The sequence below is a fragment of the Loxodonta africana genome, chromosome 3 (assembly GCF_030014295.1).
Source record: "Loxodonta africana isolate mLoxAfr1 chromosome 3, mLoxAfr1.hap2, whole genome shotgun sequence".
Lineage (NCBI taxonomy): Eukaryota > Metazoa > Chordata > Mammalia > Proboscidea > Elephantidae > Loxodonta > Loxodonta africana.
In genome coordinates this window covers 158,545,912-158,565,367 of record NC_087344.1, presented here as the reverse complement: position 1 = coordinate 158,565,367, position 19,456 = coordinate 158,545,912, and the positions used below count along the sequence as shown (strand labels likewise).

At 44.1% G+C, this 19,456-nt stretch overlaps 1 protein-coding gene across 2 annotated transcripts; it reads left to right on the top strand.

Moving 5' to 3' along the window:
- Positions 1 to 3,302: 3,302 nt before the first annotated feature.
- CD2 (CD2 molecule) lies at positions 3,303 to 19,209 on the top strand. 2 transcript variants are annotated; one of them, XM_003409610.4, is made up of 5 exons: positions 3,303 to 3,434; positions 3,578 to 3,874; positions 8,675 to 8,908; positions 13,213 to 13,335; positions 16,537 to 19,209. In XM_003409610.4, the coding sequence occupies exons 1-5, from the start codon at positions 3,371 to 3,373 to the stop codon at positions 16,836 to 16,838; spliced, it is 1,020 nt and encodes a 339-aa protein (XP_003409658.3). In that variant the 5' UTR covers positions 3,303 to 3,370; the 3' UTR covers positions 16,839 to 19,209. The 2 variants fall into 2 exon arrangements, with proteins under 2 accessions (XP_003409658.3, XP_064138442.1); XM_064282372.1 differs by lacking the exon at positions 8,675 to 8,908.
- The last annotated feature ends 247 nt before the right edge of the window (positions 19,210 to 19,456 follow it).

The window sequence follows — 19,456 nt, the reverse complement described above, 5'->3', positions numbered from 1 at the left end:
CACTTAACCACCAGGCCACCAAGGTTTCCCTTTAAAAGCTTAGGCAAATTAAATGATACTGGTAGCCATACAGTCTTAAAGGAGCCCTGGTGGCGCAGTGGTTGATCATTCGGCTGCTAACCCAAAGGTTGGTGGTTTGAATCCACTAGCTGCTCTTCAGGAGAAAAGACCTGGCAATGTGCTCCTGTAAAGACGACAGCCTAGGCAACCCTGTGGGGCAGTTCTACTCTGTCCTATAGTGTCACTCTGAGTTGGAATCAACTTGACAGCACACAACAACCACCAGAAAATCTAGACCAGACCTTGGAAGCTAGATGTTAACTGCTTCTCAGGATCTGTGTGCCATTTTGTAAAAACATGGGTGTCTTAAGTCTTCTTTATTTAGAAACAAAACTTTTCATTACAAGAATATGTGAGCACTACCAAAATTTCAAACGTCGTAGAGGCTGCTAAAGTAAAAAGTGGAAGTTTTCCTTCAGCCCCCTCACAATCCAAGTCCTGAGAAACAGGACTTTTTATTTGTAATTTGTCCAAAATATCTTCCCATTTCTTACTTACAAGTCTACTTCATTCTATTTGAACTGTTATACAATATTTCAGAATCTGGGTCTGTCACAATTTTAGTTACTTGCAATTTTTTATTACAGACTATGCTACAACAATCATTCCTAAACAGAAGTTTTGTACATTTATGCGAACGTTTGTGTAATAGATACCTTGAATTAAAATCATTGGATTAAAATATATATTTTAAAATTTGATGAAAATTGCCAAATTCTGGCCCCTCCCAGAGGCAATGATTCACATTCCCTTCAATATTATATAAAGATGCCTGTTTTTTGCCACATTCTTGTCACGAATGTAAATTATTATTATTTTTCTAATTTTGCCAAGGTGATGGTGAAAAAGGATATTTAATGGCTACGATAGCTACATGTTTTTGGTAAGGTTAAGGGTCGCCTATGGATTATTTGTATCTATTCAATAAACTGTTCATTAGTATCCTTTGCCCATTTTAAAAACTAGATTTTCTTTTTCTTATTGATTGATAGAAACTATTTACATATCATAGATAGTAATAATTTTTCACATATATTGCAAATACTTTCTATCGTGTCATTTCATTTTGGTTATCTCTTGGCTTATACATAAATTTTTATGTAGTCAATTGTATCCATATTTTCTTTTTTACTTCTAGATGGTATATTTTATGTAGGAAGGCCTTCTATGCTCAAAGGTATAAAAATATCTTTGTATATATTTTTAAGCCCTACTATAGTTTCTTTTAACATTTAAAATTTTAATCCATTAAACCTTGAACTGAAACTAGCCCCTGAGGTCACCTTTTAGCTAAATAACATATCGTTGTTGTTGTTAGGTGCCGTGGGGCTGGTTCCGACTCATAGCGACACTATGTACAACAGAGCGAAACACTGCCTGGTCCTGCGCCATCCTCACAATCATTGTGATGCCTAAGCCCATTGTTGCAGCCACTGTGTCAATCCGTCTCATTGAGGGTCTTCCTCTTCTTCGCTGACCCTCTACTTTACCGAGCATGATGTCCTTCTCCAGGGACTGATCCCTCCTGACAATAGGTCTAAAGCATGTGAGACACAGTCTCTCCATCTTTGCTTCAGAATGTTTCACAAAATAAAGAGTATCATCCATGAGTACTGTACTCCTTTAAAAAATCACCTATATGAGATCAAACAGTCGACAATTACTTTAAAACAAAGGTGAGAAGGTAAGGGTGCAGGGAAACTAGATTAATGGAAACCAAAGAATCAGAAATGGAATACCGAGAATGTTCACACAGTGTGAAGAATGTAACCAATGTCGCTGAACAACTTGTGTAGAAATTGCTGAATGGGAACTTAAACTGCTATGTAAATCTTTACCAAAAAAACTCAATAAAATATTATTAAAATTTTTTTAATTCAACTGGAATTTATTTCTGTGGATAATATGAGGTAGGGATCTGTCACACAATAATGAGGTAAATATTCTAGTTAAGCTTCATTTTACCTAGTGGTAGAGAGCTATTCCTTTGACTTAATTTCATTTCTTGGGGGAACTTCCTGAAAGATTTTATCCATATTTGTACCGAAAGTTGAAAAAAGAAAAAAAAAAAAAAGAACTTTGAAGATTTTAACTCATTGTATTCTATATATCTGGGTTTTTTTGTTTTTTTTTTTTTTTGAAATCTATCATCAGGTGTCCTGTTTTCTGTGACCGGGTGCCTCTGGCATATTTTTCTGGGCCCATCCATTTCAGAATCACCCTGTTCCCCTTGCTATGTTAGGAATTTCCTTTCTCTTTTTCCGAGTAACTCTTCGCTTCCCTTTTTTTTTTTAAACCTTTCTATCCCTTTTGTTTCACTATATGTAGTGTTATCTGCTATGAACTTCTTTTAAATCATTGGCTCTGGTTTTTTTGAACAGTATTTTACCATCTCTATGCTTTTTTGTGTTGGAACAAGTTTCTATTTATCTACCTGTTAAATTTCCATAGTGTTGTAAAATGTATGCTAAACCTTAGATGTGGAGATTTCAGGCATTAACAGCTGAGAATCAATTTATATTTGTTTCTTTTTATGACAAAAACAATTTTAGAACATTAAAACCAACTTTTGGAAGAAAGGAAAAAATCTGCTTTCATAATTAATTCATATGTATACATTTTACAATATTTATAGTTATAGGATAAATATTTGTATCCTGCTATTCACTTATAACATTTGCCCATATTTTTATGTGGTCTTGTTAGATGCAATATAGCAGAGTGGATAGGGTCAGCCTGTATGGTTACATTCAGCTCCTTACGTACGAAAGGGTGATCCTGGGTGGAAAGGAGCCCTGGTGGCATAGTAGTTAAAGCACTCAGCTGTTAACCTAAAGGTCAGTGGTTTGAACCCTCTAGCTGCTTCGTGAAAGAAAGATGTGGCAGTCTGCTCCCGTAAAGATTTACAGCCTTGGAAACCCCATGGGGTAGTTCTACTCTGTCCTATAGGGTGGCTGTAAGTTGGAATTGACTTGATGGCAGTGGGTTTTTGGATTCTGAGTGATTTACTTAGGCTCTCAGTTCTTCTTCTCTTCAGTGCGGATAATCTACCCAAGGCTGTTTTGAGATTAAAATATGAAAAGCAAGCACACACTGACAAAAAACACCTGTTTTGACAAAGAAGCTCCTCAGAAGAATCAGTTTGCTGAGTGTGTGTGTGATGTGTGTGCGTGTGCACTTTCTATGCTACTGCAAAAGAAGCAAAAAAAAGAGCGGCACGTGGTTAATCTCTCAGGGGGTGGATTCCACCAGCCCTGCTTTAGTTCCTTTTGCAAGAAGAGCTCGGAATCACAACAAGGAACTAACCCCAATGATGAAACTGCCATGTAAAATTTTCGCCAGCTTCCTTCTGATTTGCAACTTTTCCATGAAAGGTAAGTTGATATGTGGGTCTTCACCACCATAGTTGGTAGCTTCTTTGAAGATCCTGAAGTGAATATAAGAGTCAAAGAGGTCACAGCTCAGCCTTCCTCAGCAGTGAGTCTCAAGTCCTCAGTAACTGTCTCGCTTTTTATAGGTGCAAAGGCTATGGACGTGGTGGGTATCGTGGACCATGACATCAACCTGGCCATTCCTGATTTCCAGTTGGATGATTCTATAGATGATATACGATGGTACCTAGGACAAACCAGGATTGGGCAATTACGCAAAGGCAGGAATAAAAACCTGCAAAATGAAACATATCACATATTCTCAAATGGAACTCTGCAAATTAAAAATCTAACAAGATATAGTAGCAATAGCTACAGGGTCGAAGTATTTGATATATACGGAAAAAACGTGCTGGACAGAAAAATTGACTTGAGGATTCTAGGTAAGTCTTTGTTTCCTAAATTTCTGCATTTCAGCATGGGCGCTATTTAGCAAGTTGGTGAAGAGCATTTATGGAATGTCCCCACAGTGACCCTAGCCTCCTGGGGAGCTCTAAAGAAAATGTAACACATCCCTCCTGCCCCAGTGGAGACTCCAGTCATCTGGGGGAGATGGAAGCCACCCATGTGGAAATAAATAGCTGGTAGACTCTCAAACCTCTCTGGCTAAAACTCTCTCTCCAGTTGGTTACAGGCATGTGGGTGGGGTTGGCTGAAGAACCTGGATTATGGCGGCATTAATCAAGAGGAGGGAAACAGATGGGGAGAGGAAATCAGTGGCCATTTCAGGTGATGACCGGGCAAGCCAGGTGTGTGGGGCAGGGGAGGAGAGGCTGGCTGGAGAGGAGTGAGCCTTTCAGCTAATGGGACAATTCCAAGCCAAGGCCCTCTAACAACAACAAAAAAAAATTCACTGCCATCAAGTCGATTCTGACTCATAGCGACCCTATAGGACAGGGTAGAACTGCCCCATAGAGTTTCCAAGGAGCACCTGGTGGATTCGAACTGCTGACCTTTTGGCTAGCAGCCGTAGCACTTAACCACTGTACCACCAGGGTCCTCTGAAGGAATAGTTTTATGCCTGGAAAAGGCTGGAAAAGAATGAATTTGAGGATAAGAAGCCCTTGTTTCTGATCTGCTCAACACAGAGTGATTGAAGGTGGAAGACGATTTTTGCTGGTATGTGTAGAAAATGCACAGTGAGTGGGTTTGTATCTTTGTGGGTGTACTAGAAGAGCAGTAGTGGATACTGAAGATGGAGGCAAAAAGACCAGCCAGGAAGTTGCTGCTGTAACCTAAGTGAAGAAGGGCTGGTGGGTCATTCTGTACCTGCCTGCACAGGTAGAGTCAACTGAGAAGCCACTGAAAGTTATCAGTGCTCAGGCCTCATCAGAATTTCTCAACGTGGGGCCTGGGCATCATTAGGTTCATAAAGCTTCTGGGTCACACAGGATCTCCAGATGAGTTACCAGGGTTGGTAACCGCTGGCCCAAAGGGTGCCTAGTACATGGGATGAGCATCCTGAGGGTTTTTTATAGAGTAAGGATGGGCAAGATGTCTTGGATGAAGGAGTGATGGAAGAGAAATAGGAATGGAAGTGGCATTGAATTAAAGTCCAGGGGACACTAGACAAGGAGAGATAAGGGAAAATGAAAAGATGAAACTGCACTTGGCTTAGAGAAGACAAAACCCCAGCACAAGAATAGTTTAGTCACTCAGTGAGCAAATAAACATGTCTGAGCTTCACACAGGAAATGTCACCAGAGGCAGGGCCCCCTCCTCCTCGTACCTACCGTCACCCTCCCAGCTCTGGCCTCAGTACACAGACAAAGCAGCGGTCCCACTCCAACAACCTCAGACATTGTCAACCCCCCTGAAGATGATGATTTTCTATACCCTAGTCCTGGACCCTTAGATGGAGAACTTGTCCAGAAATGGGGTAGGGCTGAGAGTGGAGCAGAAGGGGGCACTGATTAAGGACTCTGGGAACCCCAGAGCTCATGACTGCAGCCTGCATAGGCCCAAGGGTCTGATTTGAACATCAGCCCCTGAAGGGCTCCATGCGAGCGTTTTCCCACTCATGTCTCAGTTGGTGTAGTGGCTACCGTTAGTCAGTTGCTGCCAGATGTCAGGTGCTTCACATACGTGATTTTATTTAAAGAACGACCATGAGAGGTAGTGGTTATTTTTCCCTTATTATCTATAAGGAAACTGAGACCCAAACAGAAGTGACTTGTCCAAGGTCTAGCAACTTGACAAGAGCAAAGCCAGGATTGAAACTCAGGGATCCTGTTAGCAAGACAGTGATCTTTATTTTTAAAATAGATTTATTGATATAACTCACCATACAATTCACTCATTTAAATTATACCAGTCAATGGCTTTTAGTATATTCACAGAGTTATGTAATCATCACCACAATCAATTTCATAATATTTTCATTACCCCCCAAAGAGAGTCTGCCCCCTTTAGCTGAAGAACCACAACCTGTCCACAAGACGACAGGTGCCTCACTGTTCCCTGTGTGTGTGTGTGTGTGTGTGTGTGAACACTGTTGTGTGTGTGCGCACATGTGTGCAGCCTCTTCATTTGTGGTCCTGTCACCATTCCTTGCCGTATGGTTTCAGGCAAATTTCCTATCTGCTCTGAGTCTGGTTTTCACAATGATAACAACTTCATGGGACACTGAGGGCTTCAGTGAGGCAACGTATGAAAACATGCTCTGCAGAGCCTGGGACATGTATGTGTTTGTTCAGTGTTAGTCCCCTCCCCCACTTCTTTGTTTCTCCATGCCTCTCTCTGCTTCCGTCATGGGGCCCATATCTTCTCAAGGAGGGGTCTGAGCAGCCACTGGCTGATGCGCCCTTAGAAGCAGGTGTTAGTGAAGAAGGAAATGATCCTAGCAAGAATTAAGTTCTTATCAATGAGAAGGTCTTAAAAATGTGCACCCACTTGACACCGGCCACGACACTCCCAGGAAGCAATCTTACAGAAAGGGGATCTACAAAGATAAGGCTACACAGGTTGCATATCACTGCACTGTTGACGTTAGTAAAATAATGAAAGGGATTTAAAAGTGCCCAATAGAAACTCACTAAGTTATGAATGCATTATTTTAAAATAGGGCAGAGATGTATATTTATGGATGTTCATTACCAAGAAAAAGCTTATAATAGATCAGTAAAGAACAAAAGGCAGGCTACAAAATCATATAATCCAGTTTTAATATTTTAGTATTGTTTGTATACGTATTAAAAAAACAAAAACCAAACCCATTGCCAACAAGTCAATTCTGACTCATGTATATATGCGTAGAAAATAACTGGTAAAGATATATATCAAAATATTAATAATTATTGATTCTGGGTAGTGGAATTACAGGTGATTTTTAGTCTTCTTTAAACATATTTTGGATGTTTTGTGAGTTTTTACAGTGCTTGTATGATGCTGTTGTACAGAGGAACCCGTGAGAGCCAGAACTCGATGGGACTGCCTCGTTTTCCCGGGTCTCAGAAGTTTTCTGCCTTTGACAGGGTGCAGTCTTACCACGTTTCTATTGCTCGTTTTAGTGGAAAATATTTGAGTTTTCCTTCTGCCTTACACAGGTTCCGGCTTTCGCAGGTTTTACTGTACATAGAAAAGGCAACCTCCATTTTGAAAAGACAGGCAAATGCTTGGACCCCAGCCCTAGACGACACACTGGCACTGGTTGTGTGTTGAAGTTTCACCATTTTCTGGGTGGAAATAAAACTTTATTTCTCCATGCTTGTATACCGTAACAGAAATGAAATTTGTCTGGAATGTTCATCCCGTAGATGAAGGAGCCAGTCCTGAGTTTCTTCTTCAGTGTGACCCAGACAGCAGCGTTCCAAGGGTGACCTTGATGCAGGTGGTTGAAATGGAAACTCCCACGGAGTTGGCACGAGTACTCCAAACCCACTTGAATTTCTGATCCAACCAGTGCCCATGGGTGTGGCACTGATGCTAGATTTTCACATTCGTTCATTCATTAACTCCTTTACTCCTCACCCTCCACAGTGGAGGAAGATAGGAGCACAGCCACTTGTAGATAAGGAAAATTGATGCCTTAACAGCTAGGAAATGGTGGAGCTAGGATTTGGACCTGGCCTATCTGAGGCCAAGGCCAGGGCTTCTTCCTTTTTGATGCAGCCTTTAAATTATTAGCATGTTGGAAAAAGAGAGGTAAGGAGTTTATGATTGTGAATATGAGAACTACCACCAATAATACCAAACAAAAAAAAAAAAACCTGTTGCTGTTGGGTCTATTCCAACACATAGCGACCCTATAGGACAGAGTAGAACTGCCCCGTAGGGTTTCCAAGGAGCATCTGGTGGATTTGAACTGCTGACCTTTTGGTTAGCAGCAAAGTTCTTAACCACTGAGCCACCAGGGCTCCCAATGATACTAAAAAAAAATGATACTAGTACCTAACAATTAGCCCAAAGCTTTGCTGCATGTTGCCCCTTTTGTGACTGGCAGGGAATGTTTTTCTTAACCTTCTCTTACAGATGAGGTCCAGATAGGTACAGAGCGTAGCTGTGAAGATTTGGGCCAAGAGAGGGCAGAACCAGGTCTTCTGATTCCCAGACTAGCGCCTTTCCTTTGACCTCCTTAGGGCACTAACCCACTAACATACCCCTCACACTCTGCTTTCAGGACCCTGGTGGGAGGTGGGGGCTCTACCCCCTTTTCATTTGTGGCTAAGGCCCCAGGCCCCCAGGTAATGATTTCTCCAGCATAGGGTTCTTAAAGCATTGTCTCTTGAGGCTGGTAGGGATGGGGACATGGAAGCCCTCTTATTCATACTATTGAACTTGGACTCAGGAGAGCAGGCTCCTGTCCTGATCAAACACTTATTAGTGGGTACTCTTAGATCACCAATTTACCCTGTCAGAGCCTTGGGCATTTCATCCCTAAAGTGGAAGAAAAGCGTCAGCTTCTCAGTTTGTTAGGATTAAATGATATATACATGAAAATGTTTTAAGCTATAAAACAGCATATAAACATAAGATACTATATACCTTTTACTGGTATGATGTATCTACCAATTTTATCAGAGACTTTTTTTTATCCTGAAAATGAAATAATTTTCTAAAATTCTAAAAGGGGACTTTGAAATTGTTCCTGGTCCCAAACTGGCCCCAACGCTCCCTCTATGAATAGGTATATCATAAGATCTGAAAATTGCCCAATGTGAACTGGATTTTTATTATCTTTTCAGAGATGGTCTCAAAACCAGTGATCTCCTGGAATTGTATCAATACAACTCTGACCTGTGAGGTAAAGAAAGGAAGTGATCCTGAATTAACACTGTCTCTAAATAAGAAAGCTGTCAATACAAGTCATCAGAAGGTCATTATATACAAGTGGTTCAACAACCTGAATCCGTCATTCTCCTGCAAGGCAGAAAACAAAGTCAGTGTGGAAACCAGTGTAGCCAACATCAGCTGTACAGGTGTGTGGCGGGCATCCGGTCAGAACGTTCCAAATTCATTTCACAAACACAGCCAGCCAGGCCCATGGCACGGGCATGATCCAGGGCACTGGGTGCCTGGCCTGGGCTGTGAGGCAGGCTTGGCTCAGGACGAGAAGTGAAAACATACCTTTTCCTCCTGCAAACCTTCAAGGCAAGCCTGAGAGGAGGTGGTATTCTATAGTTATCCAGCATGGGAGTCCTCCCACTGAGCACAATTTAACCTCAGGCAATGAAAAGATTCCCTTCCAGGGAAAGAATTGAAGAGGTAAAAGGGGCTATACAGGGTACCTCAGCCAAACCTCCATTTTCCAGAGAGAGGTAAGTTAACTTGCCCAAGATCTCTTCGCTGGTTTGTGACCACGAATCTGTTTCACAGGGTAATGATGGAAAAGAGAACAAGAGAGAAGATTCCCTTTTGGAGGTGATGGTCAGCACCTTCTATCAGGAGTTAAGGGCTAAGGCTGTAGAAACCTTGGCAGGGATGGATTACCCAATAACCAAGGTACGCACAGGCTTAATTGTGCTTACTTAATAATTTGTAGTGTACAATTTTGTTATTTTCACCACATCAAAGATTTGGTGAAACCCATGTGAAGTTGTTCACTGCAGATTAGTAAGTAAAGACAATTAAGCCCATGCGTACCTTGCTGACTGTAAGCCGGTGCATACTGCATTTACTGGTTAATCTGTCCCTGCTTGAAAGTTAGAGGCATGGGGGGAAGGGAAAACACCAGGCCAGGGAGGACTGCTGACACAGTAAGGCTGTGTTTCTCCCATCACAGAGCAGGACATTCTGTTATATGGACTAGCACCAGAAAGTCCTGAAATACCAAGAGTCTCAGTTCCTCTCCAGAATCCCAGTTTGACATGTTCCCCGGAAGTAATTTTTGAGAGGCAACTCAGTGTAGTGCTCAAACCCTGGCCTGGGAGCTGGCAACTGGATTCTAGCTTGGATTCCATCCAAATTTAGCTGGTGACTTTGACAGAGGTACTTCCCCTCTCTGGGCTTCAGCCTCCTGGGCCACAAAGAGGCTGAGTTCCATAATCCTTGAGAGCCTACTCATCTGATATTTTGTGATTGTTTTTCCAGTTCTGTTTAGTCTACCTCCTTGAAAGGAAACTGGACACAAAAATATAGTTATACAGCCAGAGGTCTTAAATTTCTACAGCGACCGGTGGCTTGTTAGTGACCCCAGAGGCAGTCCTGAGCTGGTGTGGAGTCAAAAGTAAGGCATTTTAACCTATGCTTTGTAAAGGGTGGTGGTTTGAGTCCACCTGGAGGTACCTTGAAGAAAAGACTGCCAATCTGCTTTCAAAAAATCAGCCATTGATAACCCTACAAAGTACAGTTCTACTCTCAAACCCATGGGGTCTCTCTCCACGCGTTAGAATCGACTCAATGGCAACTGATTTTTGTTTTTTGCTTTGTATTAGTTATCTGTTGATATGTAACAAATCACCCCAAACTTAGAGGTTTAAAACAATAAGCATTTATTATTTCACAGTTTCTGTGAGTCCGGAATCCAGGAATGACTTAGCTGGGTGGTTCTGGCTCAGAGTCTCTCAAGAGGCTGCAACCAAGTTATTGGCAGAGGACCACAGTGACGTCAAGGTCCTCTTGGGGGAGGACTCACTTCTAAGCACACTCACATGGCTAATGGCAGGCCTCAGAAGACCCACTTCTAAGCTTATTCATGTGAGCCTCTCCATTGGGCTGCCTCACAACATGGAAGCTAGCTTCCCTCAGAGAAATCCAAGAGAAAGTACCCTATAGAAGCCACAGTCTTTTTATAACCTAATATTGCAAGTGATATATCCTGTTAGTTATAAACAAGTCAGTAAGTCCAGTCCACACTGAATCAGAGGGGATTACAGAAAGGCATGAATAGCAGAAGGCGAGGATCACTGGGGCTTATCTTAGAGGCTGACAACCACACACTAGACCATCATCATTCATCCCCTATGGCCCTCCACCACTAAGGCCCAGTGAGTGAAGCTGTCCCTCTTTGACTTTATGACCTCTTTTCCCAAACTCCAGGAGACTCTTGTTTGGGGTTGCCAGGTTTAGCAAATAAAAATATAGGACACCCAGTTACATTTGAATTTCAGATAAACAATGAACACTTATTTAGTATAAGTATGTTCCAAATATTGCACAGGACATACTTATACTAAAAACCATTAGTAGTTTATCTAAAATTTGAAAGGAACTGGCTGCCTGTATTTTATTTGGCAACCCTACACTAATTCATTTTAACTAGATTCCACCAGTCTAACAATATGTATATTTAGGGAGGGATGGAGGGAAGGGGGAGCACCTTGGGTGGAGCCAGGCTGCCTAGCCTGGAACATTCTCATCCCCTTAGTCTATGGTGCAGGAAAGGACAGGTTCAGGGCGAGGCTACTAAAGAGATGGGCGAAATGCCTGGGTGAGGGTTGGGGACAGGATAGAGTTGCTCTGGAAGACCCTAAAGACCCTTGCTAAAAGAACGAGGCAGAGAGGAGCAATGAACGGACTCTAACAATTTGGCTCAAATAAGGTGTGTGCGTACTTAAAACCAAAACAGTAGAAGGCAGGAGCAGATTTGGATACTCAAGAAATATTCCTTATGGGCACATTACCTCTAACAGGAAGTGTAGTTGGACTGACAGAAGGCAAAGACATATTTTGGATTGCCTCTGAGACCAGCTGGAATGTCCCCCACTGGAGAGCACCACCAGGTGCCCCAGAGGGCTGCTCTGGACAAACCTGAGAACAGACTGTGGAAGGAGTTGCCTTCACCCTAAGTGTGCCCAAGATAAATGTGTGGCAGCTCTGCCAAAGGACACCAAGAGCCACGTGCTCCCCAACCTGTTCCCAGGCCTGCCCTGTCCCACCCTGGGCCAAATCCAGGGAGGCTGACCTCTGCATGAGATGGACTTGAGCAGTCCATGCCTCCTCTCCAAGCCAGCGGGGCCTAGAGGACCCCGCATCCTTTCTCGGCTCAGCTGCATGACAGCTTATGGTTATGCAGAGACAGTCTGTGTAACTGGCAGGCCAAGAATGGGTCACAGAGAGACCTGAGAAAAGAAAGCTAAGGCTTAACACATCACTGCAGTTTGCAAATTCACCAGGTTTGGTTTCCAACCCTCTGGCTTGCTCCTTTGGGATCCATCATGGTCTTCGTGTATGGCAGCACTTCCCAGGAATGTTCCTCCAAAGAGGTGGTTTCTTCTGTGATGCTGAGGCCAAACTCCAGCTTGTCCTCCAAATGTAACAGTTCTCTGATCCCAGCCCCAGCCACTGCTTCTCTAACTGTTGTTGACTCACAGAGGGCAGCCAGCCCTGCACTCCTCCTGGGAAATAGCTCACAGAAACGCCTGTACAAAGAGCACTAATAAGAGCAGGACCTCGCTTTTGTGTGTTATTTTACAGTTTACAAAGCACTTTCATATCCACTATCTGATTGACTCCTAACAGTTACCCTGTGATGCATGTTTCATTACCTCCATTTGACAAAGAAAGAAACAGGCTCAGAGAGGTGGAGAACTTGCCAAAGGTCACACAGCTCTTGCCTAGATGAGCCTAGACTCAAACAGATTTCTCTTAACACAGAAGCCATTGTTTTGCTCACTGCTGTACAGCAGCTGAAGCTCTGGGAGGTGAAATCCAAGTTCACGTGCTGTTGCTAACTCGCCATGTGTCTGCATTTCTCTCTTGAGGCCAGGGGAATTCTGGGAAGGGGTGCTGGCTCTGAGGTTACAGGGTTGGGCTGGACAAGTGAAATATTTACTGAGTGCCTAGAAACTGCCTAATCAAGAGGGTGAGAAAAAAAACACAGTGAAGGAGGGCAGCCAAAGACGAGAGCTGTATAAACAGTGCAGAACACAGAACAAGGTTTGCTTAAAGGGACCAGGCAGGCAGATTCTATGTGACCTTGGGCATCTCGGCCTCCCTCTCTGGGCCTTCTCTGGGAAACTAGAGGTTACTCGAGATTGTCTCTAAACTCCTTCTCAGATCTCTCCTTGATGAGAGGCAGCAGACGGCACACAAAGAATCCGGCATTTCTAGTTCCAAAGAACAGTTCCTGAAGGAGACTTCCAGGAGGGCTTACCCTGGAGGATGAGCCCTTTCAGGAATTAACACAATTCACGAGCCTCCATGAGCTTGGCCTTTATGGGGTTGAAAAGCCCCATCGAGCTCTTTTATCTGCTTGATACAGGAGAGATGGTCGTTTGCAAGAACAATCAACTGGCCCCACTGCCCAGGGCCCCTTCCCACCACTCCATTTCTCTCCTTCCAGGGAAAGGTCTGGATGTCTATCTCATCCTCAGCATCATCGGAGGAGGCACCATCCTTATCATCTTTGTGGCACTGCTCATTTTCTACATCAGCAAGAAGAAAAAACTGAGCAGCAGGAGAAACGGTAACACCCCCCCCCCTTTTGTCCACCATAAGCCCTGGCAAAATCCCCGTAGAAACAGCTCACGGTGATGACACCTTGAATCTGGAAAGAAAATAATGGAGCTGAGTAGTTTCAGAACAGTGGGGTTGTAGCCACCCTGTGACAAGGCAATTTCTGCTTTCACCAGGCTGAAATGGCAAATACAATTATCTGGTGTTGACAAAGCAGTCTCACATGCCAGGCACTGATCTCTGTGCTTTACATCCTTTATCTCAACCAATCTTAAGAGTGATCTCATGAGACAGATAATATTAATACAGACAAGGAAATCGATGCCCAATGAGGTTAAATCATTTACCCCAAATCCTATGGCCCATAGGTTAGGCTGAGCCAGGGCAGGAACCGGGGTGAGGAAGGAAAGAGCCAGGTAAGGAGGCTCACTCTTGGGGCCAATCTTGTACTTGCACAACCCTGAGAGTGAACACCTCCTTACGTTTTGTACCCTGGGTCCCTTGCTTGCCTCACCCTAATCCTGCCCAGGGTTAAGAGGCCAGGAGGTTCAGCTGAGGGAGAAGGACCACGAGCCTGGAGGAATTCCTTGGAGCAGTTGTTTCGGCTGCGGCTGAAGTTGCTGGTATGGGCTTGCTGGGCCCAGCTGTGAGGACCAAAACTGAAGGAGGGGGCCCTCAGTGTTCTTCTGAATGGGCAGATTGCACAGATTGTCTGTCCAACCCACCTTGAGATCTTGGCCACTGGGTCACACTACCTTCCTCTTCCTGAAACTCATGTGGTTTTTTGTCTGCACCTCTCTGGCAGCCCTGGGGCCTAACAGGAAGTTGATATGGTGATTTATAGTCATGCTTTTTCTCACTTACTTGATTTTAGGTTTCCTGGGAGAGTGTTGGAAACCCTGGTGACGTAGTGGTTGAGTGCTATGGCTGCTAACCAAAAGGTCGGCAGTTTGAATCCATCAGGTGTTCCTTGAAAACTCTGTGGAGCAGTTCTACTCTGTCCTGTAGGGTTGCTATGAGTCGGAATTGACTTGAATGGGGTTTTTTTTAGGGGGGAGAGTATTCATGCCTGAGTCATCATTGAACTTAGCACCCTACCTGACACCTAGAGGGTGGGGAATAAATGTTGGCAGAACAAGCGAACGAAAAGAGGGATGAACACACTCATCCATAAAGAGGAATGAAATTCTGATACACACTGTGACCCAGATGAGCCTTGCTCAGTGAAATTAAACACGAAAGAACAAATATTATATGATCCTAATTATAGGAAATATCTAGAATAGGCAAATGCATAGAGACCAAATTTATTAGTGGTTACATGGGTCAGGGCAAGGGAGAAATGGGGAGTTATTGCTTCAAGGGTATTGGGTTTCTTTTTAGGGTGATGGAAAACATTTGGAAATGGATAGTGCGGATGGTTGCACAAAATATCTCTGAATTGTACACTTAAAAACGGGTAAAATAGAAAACGTTTTGTTCGATATATTTTATCACAACTTATAAAACCCAAATCGAGGATGAACAGATAAGTAAACAAGTGGCCAGCCTAAACTTGTCACACAGGGTGAAGAAGGACTTCCCCTTACCCCACATTCGGGACTTGGAATCAGGGATCCAAGTCCTTCCCACAACCTCCTGGATAGGACCTCAAGTACCTTGGGATACCTTGATGTCACAGAGAATAAGTTTTTTCCTTTCTGTGCTCTTGTCTTTTTGTTTTTAGAGCATACCAGCCACTCATATGTCAAAACCACATGGTCTGTCTTTGAGTCTTAAGATTCAAAGCAGCCTGGTGCTTGAATTGTCAGTGGTCAGAGGAGGCGGTCCGCACTGGCATCATCGCCCCCAAGTCACCAGCTGATGCTCAGAGCGGGCCGAGCGTGCTAAGGTGCACGTCTCTATAAAGATGTACGCGATCACTAATTTGCCCCAGGGAGAATCTCATCTCCCTGCCTCCCTCTGGAGTCATGCTGCGAGGATGGCCTTGGGCTGAGGGACCATAATATCTAACTCGTAGCCTAAAGGAGGCCAGAGGGGGCCAGTGGGGCCCTCCAGGCCTATAGCAGCTGAGCATCCTCACAAATTTCCTGTGTGGTTTTAAGGCAGCAAAGAAAAAACTACATTACTATTATCATGGGCCTGTCTTCACGGACTAAAGACACATGCAGCAGAAAATCCTGGAGGGGCTGGGAAGAGGAGGAATTCAAGGCCAAAGGATGCGATTAGCCTATGAATTTCTGAGGAACCAGTAAACTCCTGAGGACTAAAACTCCTCGTGTATACTCCAAATCCTCACCAGAATGTGGATACTTTATAGCAGAATTTGGGGAAAAGCAGATCTAACACAGAAACCCATTTGAAGGAATTTAGTTACTAATGCAAGCAGTTAACGCACTTGGCTGTTAACTGAAAGGCTGAAGGTTTGAGTCCACACAAAGGTGCCTTGGAAAAAGGCCAAATGATCTACCTCCAAAAAATCAGCCACTGGAAACCCTTTGGAGTACAGTTCTACTCTGACACACATGGGGTCACCAAGAGTTGGACTCAACTTGAAGACAACTCGTTATCTTCTATTGTGGGGCAGCAGTGGTTCGATGGTAGAGCAGCCACCGCCCTGTCTGTCAGGGGAGGCTTGAGTGTAGCTATGATGCTGAACAGGTTTCAGTAAAGGTTCCAGACTTAGACTAGGAATAAAGGCCTGGTCATCTACTCTGCAAATCAGCTAAGGAAAACCCTATAGATCAAAACAGTCCGATGCCATTGTGCGTGGGGTTATCAGGAGTCTCGGACAAACTCAAGCAGGTAACGGTGATACCTTCTATTACTGCTAGTGTTTTATTACAAGTGGCTCTGAACATGAGGTGTTGGCTTTCTGGGCTTGGTCTCTAGGATGGTACAGAGGAAGGGCTCTGAGGTCCTAGGGCTTACTCTGCTCTCAGGAGACGCAGGCGCATAGCTCTCCGCTGAGGTCTTCTTGCCTCTGGTCCCCTTAGTTCTCTGAAGCTCTGGGTTCTCTCTCTACTTTGCTGGTGCTTGTTTTCCTCCCCTACAAGACCTGGAGCTCTCAGAGGGTAAGGGCAGCTTCTACTTCCTCACTGTATCCCTCAAAGCAGCTAACATGGCACCTTCTACACAGGAGGTGCTTAATCAGTATTTCCATTGATGGCATCTTACCACAATGAACTCCTCAGAGGCTTTTTTGTTGCAGATGAGGAGCTGGAGATAAGAGCTCACAGAGTAACCACTGAAGAAAGGGTCCGGAAGCCCTACCAAATTCCAGCCTCCATGTCTCAAAAGCCAGCAGTTTCCCAGCCTCCTCCACCACCTAGTCATCGTTCCCAGGCACCTGGTCATCGTCCCCTGCCTCCTGGCCACCGTGCCCAGCACCAGCAGCAGAAGAGACCTCCTCCTCATTCATCAGGCACCCACGTTCACCAGCAGAAAGGCCCACCCCTCCCCAGACCTCGAGTTCAACAGAAACCTCCCCCGGGGGCTGCAGGAAACTCATAATTCTGTCTCCTGAAATAGGTGACCCCTTCCTCTAATTGGAGCCCTGGTGGCACAGTGGTTAAGAGCTCAGCTGCTAACCAAAAGGTTGGCAGTTCAAATCCACTAGCCGCTCCTTGGAAACCCTATGGGACAGTTCTACTCTGTCCTATAGGGTCCTCTAATTATAAAAAGATTGTAGAAACCAGACCTCTCCAACAAAAAGCACTATGAAATATTTCCACTCAGGTATGTGCACCTGTCCTACCATCAAGTGTTTTCAACATGTAGAACGTTATTGCCTCCAAGGTCACGTCTGAGCCTTCTAACTCAGCCACGTGGTCTAATATCTCCAGTCTTTGGCTCTTCAGAGGGCACCATCACACCAGACAGTGATAAACAAGAAAACTATGCTCCTTAGGTGGATGGGTGAGTGAGCACAAAAATCCCAGAGCTCTTCGGTTTTCCTCTCAGATCATGTGGAGATTTGTGAAGTTCAGCGGTGGTTGTGCCTGTGTCTAACTAAAAGCAGCTTATCTGCTGAGGGACTCTCAGGTTTCCCATATGCTCTGGTAGGCACTTGCCCATGGTTTTGTAAGTAGATGTGAAATAAAAGCTTTGACATATCCCCAGCGTCTGCTCATTGTAGAGAGGAGCCCAGCATAAAGGAGAGGAAGATGTTGAATGAGAAGGAAGCTGTTTGGTACGACGAAGGGTGAGATTTGGTCATCCCAAGTCATGTGGACCACCTTAACCTCCATCAGAACAACCAGCATATGTTCCCTAGGTCTCAGCTGCAAAGCTGGGCCCAGTAGTCTGTTTGTATAATGAATTGAGAACCCTAGGCACAAACTTCAACAAGAGGCTGCAGAAAATGTAATTATTTGGTTCTCACTTCCTTGATTGCTCCAACAGAGCCACAGTGATCCACATGGTCATCCCTGAAAAAAGGGGAATCCACTAATGCTGGAGGACCCATGAGCCCAACAGACAGTATACAAAGGACAGGCTAAGGGAGAACCCAGTTGAATCAAATTCTAATCGTCTTAAAGGACCATTATTAAATGCTCAGACCCCATCCCCAGCTAGCAGTTCTGCTAGCTGTACTTTGGGGAAGCGGGGAGAAAAAAACAGTTTTCAGTTAAAGTTCTAAAACACTAGGCAGCGAGAAGGGCCCTGCTTTGAAATGCTGGTGCCATGTCTGTGGTCCCGTCAGCCCGCCTTCCCCCTGGCTTCTCAGACTTGTGAAGCCTTGTTAAGCTCTGGCAGGAAGCTCTGAGGTCTGAACCGCAAAGTCAAAGTACACTCAGGGCTTCCTGTGAGAACTCACTGAAGGTCGAACTGCTCTTTCCTCTGACTCGGAGCGTCTTTTGTTTTGGCATGCAGAGTTAACTATTAAGGGCACTGATCAACTCGACAGCGTTGGGTTTTTTGGGTTGATCAATAAAACTCCACAGCATCCTGCAATTCAAACACAAAATCCAGCCAGGTAACAGCCATCACATGATCTACCTGGTTGCAGAGATGAGGGTCCTAGAACTTCCCCTTTCTCATTCCTCATTGTATTGGGAGATTCTGTTGGCCATCCTACCACAGCAGCATATATCCTGTTCTCTTCATAAAGCCCTCTCTGATCTTTTCTAGCCCTGTGTTCAGCTTTTCTCTTGAAATCCTGTGTCATTACATTTGGTCCAGAACATGTATTCAATCTTTCATCATTAATTCATTCAATAAAAATGTATTGACCCTCTACTATATACCAGGAAACCATGGTGGCATAGTGGTTAAGAACTAGGCTGCCTACCAAAAGGTTGGCAGTTCAAATCCACCAGGCGCTACTTAGAAACCCTATGGGGAAGTTCTACTCTGTCTGATAGGGTCACTATGAGTCAGAATTGACCCAGGGATAACGGGTTTGGTTTTGGTTTTGGACTACATCACAGAGATGCAAGATTGTCATTGCTTTCAAGGAACTCACAACCTAGCTGGAGGGAGTCCAGACTAAATACAGGATGCATGTAACACAGCATAAGTGTGGGACAGAGGCAAGCACAGTATGCCAGAGGAAGGACCCTGAATCCAGATTCATTGGTGGGACTTGGATGATACAGAAGGCTTCCTGGAGGAGGTGACATTTGGTTTGTAATAGATTAGTAGCACTAGAGAGGCAGAAATGCAAAACTACCCATGCAGAGGGAACAGCAAGAGCAAGGCTCACATTAGCTACCTGCTTACGCAAGTATGCTGTTCCTTTGTCAACTGCCGTGTTTGATCTATTTGAAGATACAACTGATTTTAAGTGGCACTGGTATTTTACATACCAATAAAAAAGGAAAATACTGTCAACTGCATTATAAAAAATGCTAAGACATGTCAACTTTTAAACACAACCCCATTTCGGAGATGTTAAAATGCAAAGAAAAAAACGTGCGTTTTAGAATTAACTAAATGCATAGTTATTAAGCTCCTTGAGGGCAACCACCATTTCTCAGTATTGCTTTTTATTGAAAATATCACTAGCCAATTGGTTGAATGAGTGAAAACAGTGTGATGAAAGGAAAGGAACATACAAGGCATCCATGTACATAAGGCATACCCCATGCCCTGCTGGAATCTCCCCCATGAGATGGGAAGCTCACAAA

Coding starts and splice junctions, on each gene's coding strand:
- CD2 (XM_003409610.4), top strand. CDS start 3,371: ATGATGAAACTGCCATGTAAAATTTTCGCCAGCTTCCTTCTGATTTGC. Junction 3,435..3,577: donor TTGCAACTTTTCCATGAAAG/GTAAGTTGATAT, acceptor CGCTTTTTATAG/GTGCAAAGGCTATGGACGTG. Junction 8,909..13,212: donor AGCCAACATCAGCTGTACAG/GTGTGTGGCGGG, acceptor CTCTCCTTCCAG/GGAAAGGTCTGGATGTCTAT.